General features: G+C 45.4%; 1 protein-coding gene across 1 annotated transcript in view; it reads left to right on the top strand.

Annotated features, from left to right (window-relative positions):
* COG6 (component of oligomeric golgi complex 6) overlaps nucleotides 1-15905 on the top strand; it is a 129014-nt gene that overhangs the window by 58519 nt on the left and 54590 nt on the right. The window contains exons 10-13 of the mRNA XM_077298167.1: nucleotides 475-566; nucleotides 4405-4469; nucleotides 9959-10050; nucleotides 14164-14281. Of these exons, the coding sequence (XP_077154282.1) occupies nucleotides 475-566; nucleotides 4405-4469; nucleotides 9959-10050; nucleotides 14164-14281 (367 nt within the window). The remainder of the gene's footprint in view (nucleotides 1-474; nucleotides 567-4404; nucleotides 4470-9958; nucleotides 10051-14163; nucleotides 14282-15905) is intronic.

Here is a 15905-nt window from a genome sequence, read left to right as displayed (position 1 = left end):
TCCCTGACGTCAGTCCTGTATCCCTCTTGTATGTCCATCACTGTCTTATGGCGCTCACATATAGGACAGTGGTCCAGCTCACTCACAACCAGGTGCACGGATCGCGCAGTCTGTGCGTAATGGGAGGAACATGAAGAAACCTCCAGCTCTCGCCATCCAAATAAAATAATGGACAGCTTTACTGAGCAATCCACACAAAATATGAGCAAGGCACAGAGCGTAGATGTGCAGCCCCATGAAGAAGGCTTAGAATTGACCTGAAATGCGATGCATATCTTCTCGGTGTCTTGCTCATATTTTGTATGGATTATTCAGTACATCCGCCCATTATTTTATTGGATGGTGGGAGCTGGAGGTTTCTTTGGTTTCCACATATACAGGACAGGCCATATGATAGCATGGATCCCTAATAGTATCTACAGCGGTTGTTACCCACTTTGTAAAATATTGACACGTGTTGTATTTATTAATAAGGTACGTTGGGGATATGCTAGCCTGGCTGCACCAAGCCACTGCATCTGAAAAAGAGCATCTGGAGTCTCTGCTAAAGCTGGTGAATATCCAAGGTGAGACCTTGCGTGCCGTATGCATCCTTCACTGGGTTTTCTCGTTTCTCATTGTAAAGGTTTTCCACAGAGGATGACTGGGCCCCCCTTGAAATATATAGGTATTCTGACCATAGACATTAATGGCTCCTCTATATCGGAAGCTATGGATGTCTGAATGGTGGAGTAACCCTTGTTTTGCATTTCCAACCTGGGTGCAGCTGGTTAGAGCTGGGCACTCAGGCTTATGTTATAGAAAACGCCATGTGCACTGCCGACTCTACCTATTATTATTGTTTCCTTTGCGATCCACCCCTTGTTCTCCTGATTGGCCGGAGTCCACTGTCTCCAGTCCTCCAAAATACATATAATTACATACAGTAAACCATGTAAATTATAATTTACATACAGTAAACCATCTCATATCCCTTTTTTTTTGCATATTCCACACTACTAATGTTAGTAGTGTGTATGTGCAAAATTTGGGTGCTGTAGCTGCTAAAATAAAGGGCTCCCGCGCAATTTTCTCCGCCAGAGTGGTAAAGCCAGTGACTGAGGGCAGATATTAATAGCCTAGAGAGGGTCCATGGTTATTGGCCCCCCCTGGCTACAAACATCTGCCCCCAGCCACCCCAGAAAAGGCACATCTGGAAGATGCGCCTATTCTGGCACTTGGCCTCTCTCTTCCCATTCCCGTGTAGCGGTGGGATATGGGGGAATGAAGGGTTAATGTCACCTTGCTATTGTAAGGTGACATTAAGCCAGATTAATAATGGAGAGGCGTCAATTATGTCACCTATCCATTATTAATCCAATTGTCTGAAAGGGTTAAAAAACACACACACGTTATTAAAAAGTATTTTAATGAAATAAACAAACAGGTTGTTTTAGTATTTTATTGCTCTCTCAATCCATCCGGAAGACCCTTGCTTGGCAAAATAATAAACCAACAATATACATACCTTCGGATGAACGGTCAGGTCCCACGAAGTAAATCCATCTGAAGGGGTAAAATCATTTTACAGCCAGGAGCTGCGCTAAAGCACTCGCTCGTGGCTGTAAAAACCCCGGGTGCTGAAAGGAAAGCTGAGTGATCTGTACTTACCTTGAGTTGCGGTGATGCGCCCTCTGGTGGATGAACTCATATGAACTCGAGCGTGGGAACTTTTCCAAGGCTGCAGTTCATGAGAACATCCACCAGAGGGCGCCTCACCGCAACTCAATGTAAGTACAGATCACCCAGCTTTCCTTTCAGCACCCGGGGGTTACAGGCACGAGCGAGTGCTTTAGCGCAGCTCCTGGCTGTAAAATGATTTAACCCCTTCAGATGGATTTACTTCGTGGGACGTGACAGTTCATCAGACGGTATGTATATTGTTGGTTTATTATTTTGCCAAGCGAGGGTCTTCCGGATGGATTGAGAGAGCAATAAAATATTAAAACAACCTGTGTTTATTTCATTAAAATACTTTTTAATAACGTGTGTGTGTGTTTTTTAACCCTTTCAGACAATTGGATTAATAATGGATAGGTGACATAATTGACGCCTCTCCATTATTAATCTGGCTTAATGTCACCTTACAATAGCAAGGTGACATTAACCCTTCATTACCCCATATCCCACCGCTACACGGGAGTGGGAAGAGAGTGGCCAAGTGCCAGAATAGGCGCATCTTCCAGATGTGCCTTTTCTGGGGTGGCTGGGGGCAGATGTTTGTAGCCAGGGGGGGCCAATAACCATGGACCCTCTCTAGGCTATTAATATCTGCCCTCAGTCACTGGCTTTACCACTCTGGCGGAGAAAATTGCGCGGGAGCCCACGCCAATTTTTTCCGCGATTTAGCCCTTTATTTTACAAGCTACAGCGCCCAAATTTTGCACATACACACTACTAACATTAGTAGTGTGGAATATGCAAAAAAAAGGGATATGAGGTGGTTTACTGTATGTAAACCATGTCTCATATCCTGTCGGGTTGGGGAAGGAGAAATGAAAAGCCGGCAATTGAATTACTGACTTTTCACTAACACCGCTGCGTATTTCTCGCAAGTCACACGCATGGTCCGTGTGTAATCCGTATTTTTCTCGCCCCCATAGACTTTCATTGGCGTATTTTTTGCGCAATACGCTGACAAACGCAGCATGCTGCGATTTTGTACAGCCGTAGAAAGGCGTATATTACGGATGCGTTATATACGGATGATAGGACCTGACCCATTGGGAATAATTGGGCCGTTTGTTAGGCGTGTTTTACGGACGTATTTTATGCTCTTACGTCCGTAAAACTCGCTAGTGTGACGGCAGCCTAATACTAGAGGCAGGGAACTTACATTAATGGTACCACTCAAGTGGTGAAATAAAGCACCACTCCAGCTGTTTTTTTTGTTGTTTTTTTTTTAAGATCTTCACTAATCTGATCTGCAAGTTCCGCTCTATATACTGGTTCACAGATCTGCAAACCACCTAAGCCCCCATACACCTTTTAGATGTCAGCGGATGAGTGATGGTTTGGCCGATCATTTACCTGTGAACTATCTCACCTGCCTATCCCATACACAGGAGTGCTAACTCTGACGAACGCTACTGTGTTCTCTATGAGTGAGACGCTGCCTGATCTCTCTGGCAGCAGCTTATCTCTAGAGAACAAAACAATCTGCAGTCCAAAATCAGACATGCCGGACCTTATCGCACAGACAATCACCTGTCAGGAGCCCCCCCCACACACATTAGACTGTTCTTCGTACCTGTCGATATCAGCGGGTTCGGGGGTGACATTAGAATAATATCATCTCCCGCCTCGACTACTGCAACCTCCTGCTCTGTGGCCTCCCCTCGAACACTCTCGCACCCCTCCAATCTATTCTAAACTCTGCTGCCCGACTAATCCACCTGCCCCCCTACCTGTCCATTATTCAGAGACTCCAGTTCAAAACCCTAACCATGGCATGCAAAGCGGTCCACAATCTGTCTCCTCCATACATCTGTGACCTCGTCTCCCGGTACTTACCTGCACGCAACCTCCGATCCTCACAAGATATCCTTCTCTGCTCCCCTCTTATCTCCGCTTCCTACCATCGCATACAAGACTTCTCCCGTGCTTCCCCTCTACTCTGGAACTCTCTACCACAACATGTTAAACTCTCTCCTACCGTGGAAACCTTCAAAAGGAACCTCAAGACCTACCTCTTCTGACAAGCCTACAACCTGCAGTAACCACCGATCGACCAAACCGCTGCACGACCAGTTCTACCCTCACCTACTGTATTCTCACCCATCCCTTGTAGATTGTGAGCCTTCGCGGGCAGGGTCCTCTCTCCTCCTGTACCAGTTGTGACTTGTATTGTTCAAGATTATTGTACTTGTTTATTATTATGTATACCCCTCCTCACATGTAAAGTGCCATGGAATAAATGGCGCTATAATAATAATAATATCTGTAGGGGGGTGTTAGTCTTATCTGCTACTTACATAAAGCACTGAATCGAAAACTCTCAAAAGAATATTTTTTAAAATGGTGATGGCTGCATAAAAGGAAAGGTACCTTGTAACTTGCTGCCTCCGCTCTACCTGTCCTTGCCTTGAAGCATGGCTTCTATAGTGATGAGTTTGTTGCAGTTCTTGCTTCTTTTGTAGTTCTTTCATGCATTGCCCATCAGGTAATGTTACAGTCTGGAAAGAGGTAAAACATGTTGAATTTAGCAGAGGGATACACTTTTTTTTTTTTTTTTTTTTGCATTTACCAAGTCATTTTTTAACGCTTTCTAAGACCCTTTTATCCCCTAATGCTTAGCTTGGAAGATGAGGTATTTGCTGCTAGTTTCAGGTTTTTCACTTTTAACCAAATTTTGATCTTTTTCAGGAGTTGAAGACCATATCCAGGAGGTGGTAGGACACATCACAGAAGGGGTCTGCCGACCACTGAAGGTTATTATGTGTCACTCATCTACTTGTATTAATAAAATAAGTCCTACCCTTCCTTAGCGACACAGCACGTACACTGGGGGAATGAGGGTCTATAAATATTTGTCCAGATATATCCCTGAAGCTTTTCCGGTGCATACACCAAACAAATAAAGTGCTGCCATCCTAATTCTAGTTATGCCATCACTTTATAAAATGGAGAAACCCCCTTAAAAACAACAAGACCTTCTACTTGAAGACATTTGATTTTGCAGGACACATCTGAAGGCAGCGGGCCTGGGAACAGAAAGAGTTGATTTCAAAATTCCTTATAAAGAAATAACAATATCTATCCTATATCTTTGCCGCACATTTTTACAGAGTGAAAATAATGTGGTCTCGGCGTGAAATGTTTTTGTACCAGTTCCTGGAAGACATCGGAAGGTCACATTCTGCTGTTATCGCTTTTTTTTTACCCTCACATTGCTCTTGTCCAACCTAGAGAGTAGGATAACACAAACATTAACTCAAGGTTGTGTCTTCATGTGACACTTATTGTATACAAATATCCTTAGAATACGAGTGGGAATCTTATTCTTACACTTTGGCTTACAACACTCACATGGGTGTAGGAGGCTGAGATTTGAGGAGCTACTCAACAGGGTCATCAGATTGGAAAGTCGGTGGACATCAGTGATTACCTTCCCAGTGTAAGTCTCTGTACCTGGACCGATCAGCAGCACAATACGCCGCCGGTCAGTAAACTTTTACCAGTTGGCGGTCATTTGAGCCTATATACATAGACAAACCAAATCAAACAATGTGCACTGAACGATCTATACTAGATGGATAAGGGTGCCCAGCCTGCCATTGTTCTTGGCAGTGAGAGTCTTGTTCACTTAGGACGATGCACCGCTGAGAATGATCATCTTTTATGCTGCACAAAATGAAGATTTTTGGTACTCACAATAGAATCTCCCTCTTGTAGTCTTCATTGGGGGACACAGGAACCACGAGGGTAGTCTGCTGCCCTCTGGAAGCTGACACTAGCAATACATCTTAACAAAAATATGTCTCCGCAGCAGACTATACCTCCTCTCTTGCCATCACCAAGCCTCTTAAGTTAGTAAGAAAGCAGTAGGAGAAACAAAAAGAAGCATGAAGGAATGAAATAAAAAGCCTAACCACTGTGAGAGAAAAACAACGTAAATGCATGCCTGATCAGGCAGCCATGGTACTGTGTTCCTCAATGAAGACTAGGATTTTACGGTGAGTAGCAAAAATATTCATTTCTCTGTCACATCATTGGAGGACACTGGAACCATAGGACGTCCTAAAGTTGGGCCTGGGGAAGGAATAACACAAAAAAAGAGAAGGTTACCACCTAACCTACTGTATGTCTGCCTCCTACTGACACCAAGCTGAACTGACAAGGCCTGGTGCTAGCATCCAAGGTATAATCTGCTGTGGTCGAGCCAACATTTTTTGTTAAGATGTTTTGTTAGTCTCAGCCTCCAAGTGGCAACAGGCTAGCCCCATGGCTCATGTGCCCCCCAATGAAGCGACAGAGAAAGATCATTTCAGCCGATGACTGAGGGTACCATCTCACTATACGATTTACCAACGATCACGACCTGCGATACGACCTGGCCGTGATCGTTGGTAAGTCATTGTGTGGTCTCTGGGGAGCTGTCACACAGACCGCTCTCCAGCGACCAACGATGCTGAGGTTCGCTGGTAACCAGGGTAAACATCGGGTTACTAAGCGCAGGGCCGCGCTTAGTAACCCGATGTTTACCGTGGTTACCAGCGTAAAAGTAAAAAAAAAAAAAACCGTACATACTCACCATCTGATGTCCGTCAGGTCCCTAGCCGTCTGCTTCCCGCTCTGACTGAGTGCCGCCGTACAGTGAGAGCAGAGTGCAGCGGTGACGTCACCGCTGTGATCTGCTCTCACTTTCCGGCCGGCAGACAGACAGAGCGGGAAGCAGACGGCAAGGGACCTGACGGACATCAGATGGTGAGTATGTACGGTTTGTTTTTTTTTACTTTTACGCTGGTAACCACGGTAAACATTGGGTTACTAAGCGCGGCCCTGCGCTTAGTAACCCGATGTTTACCCTGGTTACAAGCGAACGCATCGCTGGATCGCTGTCACACACAACGATCCAGCGATGACAGCGGGAGATCCAGCGACGAAAGAAAGTTCCAAACGATCTGCTACGACGTACGATTCTCAGCAGGGTCCCTGATCGCTGCTGCGTGTCAGACACTGCGATATCGTAATGATATCGCTAGAACGTCACGAATCGTACCGTCGTAGCGATGAAAATGCCACTGTGTGACGGTACCCTGAGTGTTTTGCTTGTTTGTCGGGTGATCGGCAGTCTGTTTACATGGCAAGAAAATTGTGAAATGATCGTTTTTAACAACTGTAGTTCAGGATTATCTTGCAGAGTTAATGCCTCTTAAAGCCCGCATACACTTGAGGCGCCCTTCACATGTACATGTTTCCAGCACATGTAGCATCCATTTTTACACATACCGGAGATGCATATCTACATGTACCTATTAAATTCTATGGTGATCTTCACTTGTCTATATTTTCACATGGACCATGTGTCTGTGCGAACCACGGATGACAAGTGCTGAGACCAGTTATTGGGTCCATGTAAATACGTACAGCGCACGAATGACATCTGTGTGCCGTTTGTGTGACATGTGCTTGAATAGAAATTACAAATTTTTATGTGTTAAAGATATGCAAAGATATACAGTAGATAGATTTCCGTCACATATATAATTTGTACCTTTGCTTGTGTAGCTTATTGTACATCTATTAACCTATCAAATAAATGAAAAAAAAAAGACGTGGGGTTCCCCCATTTTTTGTAACCAGCAAAGGTAAAGCAGACGGCTGAGAGATATTATCAGGCTCGCAAAGTCCATGGTTATTGGCCCTTCCCAGCCTTAAAACACCAATCTGCAGCGGCTCCAGAATTGGCGCATCACATTAGATTCTCCAATTCTGGCCCTTTTCTCCTCTCGATGCCCTGCTGCATTGGCAATCGTGGTAATAGGGCTTGGGTTACATAGGTTGAAAAAAGACCTAGGTCCATCAAGTTCAACCTTTTTTGAGGTCAACTGTGAATTGTCCAAAAACAGTTGACATCAAGCCCTGGTGCTAGTAGTGGAGAGGTGTCAGGCACCCCCATCACTAACCCAGGAAAAAAAAGGAATAACACACACAAAAAATACTTTATTGAAATTAACACTCCTGACACTTTTCCTTGTTTACCAGTTTATAAAAAAAAAACCTATTCAGTTACGGTGCAGTTCACCAAATCCGACGTAGTCCAACGAAGGGAAACCTGAAAAGTACATACACACACGCAATAAAGAGAAATAAAACAAACACTCTCCCTCATTCACTTTACTAAAGAAAAAAGTTCCCAGATCCGACGTAGTCCAGGGAATCCTCCATACAAAGCTTATAGATCTTTGTTCTGATGCTCCATGGGCTTTGCAAACAACCACTTCTAGGTCACGCAGCGCTGTGTGAGATCTGTTGACTCTGAAAAGCGTTGACATAAATAATGCTACCGCTCTTCTCAGTCACGGGGTTACGTTGCTTTGTGCGTGATGTCAGCGCTTTTCAGTCATCAGGTGTTTTTTTTGTTGACTGATTTTTTTTTTTTTTTTGCAACAGAGTATTTTTTGGTTTTACTGTGCTTTTTTTGTGTTTTCAGTTTTTTTGCAAAGGCTTTTTTTTTTTAAATCTGTGAAAGTGTTGGGGAGTGTTTATTTCAATAAAGTATATTTTTATGTTTCCTTTTTTTTTTTTCTCCCAGGTTAGTAATGGGGGTGGACACCTCTCCAGTACGAACATATTAAGGCTTTATAACAGCTGTGTTTTGGAGAATTTACAGCTGACATCCACTTCAGTCCCCATTACCCTGATTTGCCAACGCAGCAGGGCATCGGGGACAGCGAAGGCCGAGCGCTATAATGGGAGCATCCTACGTGATGCTCCACTTCTGGGGCTACGGAGAGCTGGTATTTTAAGGAAGGGAAGCACCCAATAACCATGGACCTTTCCAGCTTGCTAATATAGGCTCATGGCTGTCTGCTTTACCTTTGCTGGTTACAAAAATAAATGGGAGGGGGTCGAGGACACATCATTTTTTCAATTATGTATTAGGATAATATAAATCTGCACAATAAACTTCATATGAAAGGCATGAAAGCATTAAATTTTATAATGTGTCGTGGGGTTGCAAGGTTATATATCCTAACGTATAACTATCAATTTATCTTTGTACATCTTTACCACATAAAAAAACAAGAATTTATTGGATGCAATTTATTCCGGTATGTGTCACACCAATGATACACATGATCGGCCAACAGAAAACCACGTGATAGAAAAAACTTTTTTAAGCGGACTTATGAGAGGGGCCTTAAATAGCCAACAGCTGAACCGTCGTACGGCTGAAAGCTATTTCGCCTGTCTATCTCATTGCCATGAGCCATTGATATGCTCTCTAGAAATGTCTGTAGGCGACTATTGAGAGAACAAAAGGATCGGCAGTCCAAAATTGAATGTGGCGCTCTTTTGACCAGTCAGTCTGGGTCCCCCCTCTACTTGTTGACCTGCCATAGGCGGGTACACCGTCTCAGAGCACCTGTAGCGTTTTTTTGCGCATGCTGAGTAAACGAAGGTATCCTGACTCCATTTTTTATTTGCTCTTGTGACAAATGTTGCTGGTGGTGGCTTGTGAAATCATAGCCACCCTTACATTTATTTATTTTTTTGTCAATGTTTTTTGTTTTATATTACAATTTTTATTTAAAAAACAAAACCACATATAAATTGCTATCTTGCCATTTTCCAATTGCCCCCCTGGGGCTTTTTTATATTAAAACTTTTTTTCTCTTAGGAAGAGATTTCACAAGCTAGGCAGGATTAGGAGGACAGGTAACACCTCTATACACAGCTGATCCACCATACACAATGGGTGATAAAAGCGGTGACCCCACTACCCCTCCTTTCACAAAGACCATTGTACGTGCTCATTCAACACAAAAGGTGGGGTGAGAGGCAGTTCATTGTGACTTTCTACATATGTTGTTTCCTGAAACAAGAAGAATGCCCCAGCAGAAACCTGAAAATTGTAAAGTTTACTATCTTTTTTTTACATTTTTGAAGTGCCTAAAGTTTATTAAAAAAAAAAAAATACATTTAACTTAAAAAACCCTGTTTTAAACAGTAGGTCCTTTTCTGATAGTTTCCCTTTAAGGATTGGGGAAGAAGTATCCTTCAGGGTAACTGTGCTCATCATTTTTGTGTCATTGTGCTGCTGCGTTACACATGTGTGTCCGCACTTGACTTTGCGCTTGGTTTCTTGTACAGCAATCTTCGTCCCTGATTCCAAATAGGATACTTATTAGTTGCGGAGTAAGTTTGCACGCTGTCATCTAAGAGTCATTCTGCTTCTTGTACGTTATTTTAGGTCCGTATTGAGCAAGTGATCATTGCCGAGCCTGGTGCAGTCCTGCTGTATAAAATCTCCAATCTGCTGAAGTTTTACCATCACACGATAAGGCGAGTACCTCTGAGATCAGATTACATTACAGGTATCACATTCCACATTTTGGGCATCTTTCCCTGTTGTCCATCCCTAAAGTTCTTGCTCACCTACTGATGCACAGTTAATATCTCATACTTTGCACGGCTTGTAGGACTTCTGTTTTCTTGAGATATCAATCGGGTAAAATGCGAGCCTGGAACCCCGTATGTCTGCCCTCCATGATTGTATATGATATGATGATGGATGTTTCTATGGAAGCTGGTTGATTAATACTTTATTGAACTGCAGTTTTAAACAAAGCGCCTGGCACAAAAGTATTACATGGATTCTGCTCAAATTTCAAGTTAGGTTAAAAAATGGGAATCCGTGTCATAAATGCAGTCAATCAAGTGATCAGGCTGCAGCTGTAGGGAACATGCTACATTGCAAAGAATGGGCGGCCTTGTAACTTCAGGCCACTCGGTCTGCTGGAGCAGGTGATGTTCTGGCCAACAGAGAAGGGTCACCGCTGAGGACGACTATCAAGTCCATTTCCTAACTTTACATTTGGAAATGGAATTTCCTCATTAGGCAGCCCCTCGTAAGCAGAGCATGATTGTAAGTTGTGTAGGATTAGTCCTCAATATTGGGTCTTTAGCGGTCCGATACCTGGTAGCCTGCTGATCAGCTATTATCATAGCAGTCTATGGGACGGACTGCATCCCTCCATACACTGTGCTGCGTAGCGGCCACTGTAGCTTAGCGCCTATGGTATTGATTACAGATAGGTCACCAATGTCACAGTGATGGACAACCTGTTTAAAAGGATAGCCCATTTTGGAAAACCCAAATTTATATTCTTTTAGTGAATTTTAGTCACGTTGTCAATGATACAGCCAAATCAAACCGGAGCAACAGCAGAGAACCGGCGATGGACCTGGGGAGGAGGGTAAGTACTATCTGATTTTATTATTTTAACAAGGTGCTTGTAAAGAGCAGCCAAAAGACTAATAGTGGAAAACCCTTTTTAAAGGGGTTGTCCAATCTTCTGCCTTCAAGAGCACGCCACTTCTTGCTTGCCCGGGAGTGGTGCGTTCATAAATATTGCCGGTTTATGCCCGCGGCATGGCTCAGCTGCCGGTATGAACTGTGCACTCTTCTATGCAAGCAGAGGCAGCGTTGGGGTAGTGCTGGGAGAAGGAGGCTGACTGGATGTGGCGATCTGGTCAGCTTCATTGCAGGACTTGCAAGCAGCAAACCGCTTACAAGCGCATGCTCTTTGCCTAGGAGACCGTCCACCTCTGAATTTACAGCAAGCTGAACACTACAGGACGCTACACAATATCCAAGCTCGCTTGTTCATCACTGTTATTGAGATAAGTCCTTTAAATGAGAATTGATTTCACCTGTGGAGGCTCTGCAGGTAAACGCTTACCAGGCTTCCTACAGATTACAGCTGATTGATGTCACTTTGTGATCATTTTACTGTCAAGAAACCCTTTTATCACGTAGGGATTGTCCGAAGCTGCGAATGCCTCCAGCCCGTGACATGTGCTGCACTTCAGTGAGGTGCATTGTGCAATGTGTGTCCGATGCCTGGTGGCTTATTCGGGGGTCCCGACCAATAACCGTTGTGTTCTCATTGTTATTCCCTGATTGTGCTGCTGCATAATGCAGGACATTTACATTGCGGTGTCTCCATAATCATTATTGAGTGTTGAGTTACGTAATGGTACAGTGGAAAAAGAGACACAAAGCCATGACACAATCCAGAGAAATGGAGAAGTGATAGGTGGCAGCTCTCCATGTATTATAACTTCGACGTGAAGCGATAATGATAGGAACTATTGTTACAACCAAACTAAATGGATACCAAGTGAATAATGTATACGTCTGTCTCGGCATGTGTCTGCAAAAAATACTTCTTTTATCATCCACCTCCTGGTCAATTTTTCATCCATTTGCACTCGGTGGTCCTGATTCATCAAAGCTGTCACTCCAGAATTCAGGCGTAGAAGCTTTGAAAAGTCTAAATATTTAGGCGCAACTTGGAGGTGTCATTTTGCTTTCTCATAAGAAGGAGCATAGCAGGTTGGGATACAGGACAGGACCACGGCGGGGCGGGGATACAGGACAGGGGCACGGCGGGGCAAGATACAGGACAGGAGCACGGCGGGGCGGGATACAGGACAGGGGCACGGTGGGGCAAGATACAGGACAGGAGCACGGCGGGGCGGGATACAGGACAGGAGCACGGCGGTGCGGGATAAAGGACAGGAGCACGGCGGGGCGGGATACAGGACAGGGGCACGGCGGGGTGGGATACAGGACAGAGGCTGGCATGATACAGGACAGGGGCACGGCGGGGCGGGATACAGAACAGGGGCAGTCGGGATACAGGACAGGAGCACGGTGGGGCGGGATACAGGACGGGCACGGCGGGGCGGGATACAGGACAGGGGCAAGGCGGGGTGGGATACAGGACGGGCACGGCGGGGCGGGATACAGGACAGGGGCAGGCGGGATACAGGACAGGGGCACGGCGGGGTGGGATAAAGGACGGGCACGGCGGGGCGGGATACAGGACGGGCACGGCGGGGCGGGATACAGGACGGGCACAGCGGGGCGGGATTCAGGACGGGCACGGCAGGGCGGGATACAGGACAGGGGCAGGCGGGATACTGAACAGGGGCACGGTGGGGTGGGATACAGGACAGGGGCAGGCGGGATACAGGACGGGCACGGTGGGGTGTGGGATACAGGACAGGGGCACGGCGGGGTGGGATAAAGGAGGGGAACGGCGGGGCGGGATACAGGACAGGGGCAGGCGGGATACAGGACGGGCACGGCGGGGTGGGATACAGGACAGGGGCAGGCGGGATACAGGACGGGAACGGCGGGGCGGGATACAGGACAGGGGTGGGGCGGGATACAGGACGGGCACGGCGGGGCGGGATACAGGACAGGGGCACGGCGGGGTGGGATACCAAATCACGTCCGATTCATGACCAGCCGTGGTGTTCACCAGAAATCTCTCTCCAATACCTGACTAGTAATATTTCTGGGTTGCGCATAGAGACAGTCACTCGTCAGACGCTCAACATTCATAAATCTGGAGTGTCCAACACCAGCACGCCCCCTAATCAAGACCGGCGTGAACAATGTCTGTCTTAATGTCGGACCCTGTGTGTCCATTTTTACAATCTGACTAGCCAAAGGCTGGACTTCTGTCACAATGTGAGGCATTTGGTAGGTCCCGGGTACTACTCTACCCCATCGGCACTCTGTGATCACATCACGGAGAGCTCCATTGGTGTAACCATGTCATCTGAGTGGTTAAACAGCAGCAATCAGAGCTTGCTCAGCCGATGCGGTTGGAGACCGACGCTGGCTGGCATCGGCGTGTATAGGGCAGGCTCAGCTGGTGAGCTCAGTCCACACATGCACGCTCGATGCCTGCCTGACATATGTAAGGTGGATGTGGTAAGGAATGGGCACAGACCCTTAAAGCAAATCCTTGCTGTTCCATTTCAGAAGTTGGGAACTATAATTGTCAGGGACAACAATCTTTATGACGGTGGCAGCCTAAGGCTTCATTCAGACATCCTTTTTTCTCCCATACAAGAAAAAGCGACTGATTATTTTGATCAGACTTTGATGAGAGAGTAATACAAATCTCATCAGTTTTTCTTATACATGGAGAAAATTAAAACAAATGTCCCCTCCTCCTTTCTGACAATCCGTTAAATCGGACCACACTGCATGCAGTCCAATTTTTTTTTTTATGGGCCCGTAAACTTGTATTGATTATTTTGATCCAACCCTCGGCATGTCTTCAAGCTTTTTCATGGGATATTCAGACCGTGAAAGACCATGGACATGTGAATTGCCCCGTAGTCTATCGCGGGTACTAGTGAGATCCTTGAAAACCACACATGGTGCTCTTACATGAATAAACAGAAGTCTGAATGAGACCTTACTCTTCTTCCCCTTCTCATGCACTGTACAGGCTCATCAGATGTACAGGCTCATCAGATGTACAGGCTCATCAGATGTACAGGCTCATCAGATCTGCTCCAGTCATTAGCGTTGCAGGGGATTTCATTTACTGTAAGACAAATTCTTACACTTCTGCTATTCCATTTTAGTGCGATCGTTGGCACGAGTGGATCTACATTACTGACTACAATCGAAGAAATGCATTTATTAAGTAAAAAGATATTCTTCAACAGTCTGACCCTACATGCAAGTAAACTGCTGGACAAGGTGGGTAGCTCAGATCCGAAGACTGTCTTCAATAATGGAGGCATTTACGTGTCTTATCCAGTTTTTTTACTTGTCTGATAATGGTTGGAAAAACAAATATGAAAAAGAAATTAGTCTTGTGGCTGTATAATATATCTGCCTCTGTGGTAGCCTGGACTGGAGGTGCTGGTGGCGCATATCAAGATCAGAGTGATAACCTTCCATGATCATCATAGCATTGTCCAAAACCTCAAAACCGCACCGTTATCCTTGTAAACAAAGGGTCTCAATGGACATAAGGGCGCACGTCCAAACCCAGGGAGTCCAACCTGGATAACGTACCAAAGCCAAAAATCACAAGAGGACAGCGCCACAATGGATGGTGAAAAAAAAATAGAAGCTTACATCTTTATTCTGCCTTCTGTAGCTATATCTTGTCGCCCGTAGTAGGGGGGCCGCAGAGTCGCGTCTCCCGTAGGAGGGGGGCCGCAGAGTTGCGTCTCCTGTAGGAGGGGGGCCGCAGAGTCGCGTCACCCGTAAGGGGGGGGGGCCGCAGAGTTACGTCTCCCGTAGGAGGGGGGGCCGCAGAGTCGCATCTCCCGTAGGAGGGGTCCGCAGAGTCGCATTGCCCGTAGGAGGGGGGCCGCAGAGTCGCGTCGTGCCCATAGGGGAGGAGGCTGCAGTGTTGAAGCACCTGTAGGGAGCCCTGCAGAACCATGCACAGTCATTACATCTGCAGAAAGCTGTGTTGTTTGACTCATTTTAAATGAGATGTAAGTTGCAGCTTTTCTGGTGACCGGATGAGACAATACTCTTCCCCTACACTAGTGGTCTTCAGTCTGTCGCACCCTCTGTAGGACCATACTTATAGGTAGAGTTAATTAGTACATAAACGCTCTTGAGTTGTCCTCTTCTGCTAGTTTAGTTTTATGTTGTATTCAGTTTCCTTTATTTCTATCATTTCTTAGCTGATGGTTCTGACAATCGATATAGATTTTGTTAAATAAAATACAAGTATGACAAGGACACATGGTATAAATCATTTACCTATAATTTACTCTCTCCATGTGTCCATAGGATTGTCAGACCTATCATCAAATGTCTCACAAAAACCAAACCAAAAAAAGATGATCAAAAGGTCAATTTATCCAAAATTTATACAAATTTTGTTATAAACCACAAACTTTAAAATACATAGTACCAATTGGGGAAGAAGGGGGAATAGAAAAACATGCGTGCATAGTGTGATACATATTAAGCGGCGCATTCATCCGGGCAAGGGACTTACTTAAATCATATATATAGAGAGAGATATGTATAAATATTAATTTTCTGGCTCTGTCCACAGGTATTTATTAATCTAACAGCAGATGCAACCTGTCATTATAATACATATCTGCATCGCCGCAGCTATTTGCCACGAGATAAAACTATCATCCACAATTTCAAATTACCCCAGTCTATACACAGACAGAGATCACGCCCCCGTATCACCGGCTACCCAATTCCACCATAGGGACTCCCTCAATAACAAATTACAATGCCAATAAATAATGTTATATTTACCCGTGGATGGCTGCCAGAAGTTGGGGGCTATACCGATGCCCAGACAAGTGCGTCTGCCCCGACGCGCGTTTCGGACCTC

This window comes from Ranitomeya variabilis, chromosome 3 (genome assembly GCF_051348905.1).
Source record: "Ranitomeya variabilis isolate aRanVar5 chromosome 3, aRanVar5.hap1, whole genome shotgun sequence".
Lineage (NCBI taxonomy): Eukaryota > Metazoa > Chordata > Amphibia > Anura > Dendrobatidae > Ranitomeya > Ranitomeya variabilis.
The sequence above is the reverse complement of the archived record's forward strand: the minus strand, read 5'-3'. Positions and strand labels throughout refer to the sequence as shown.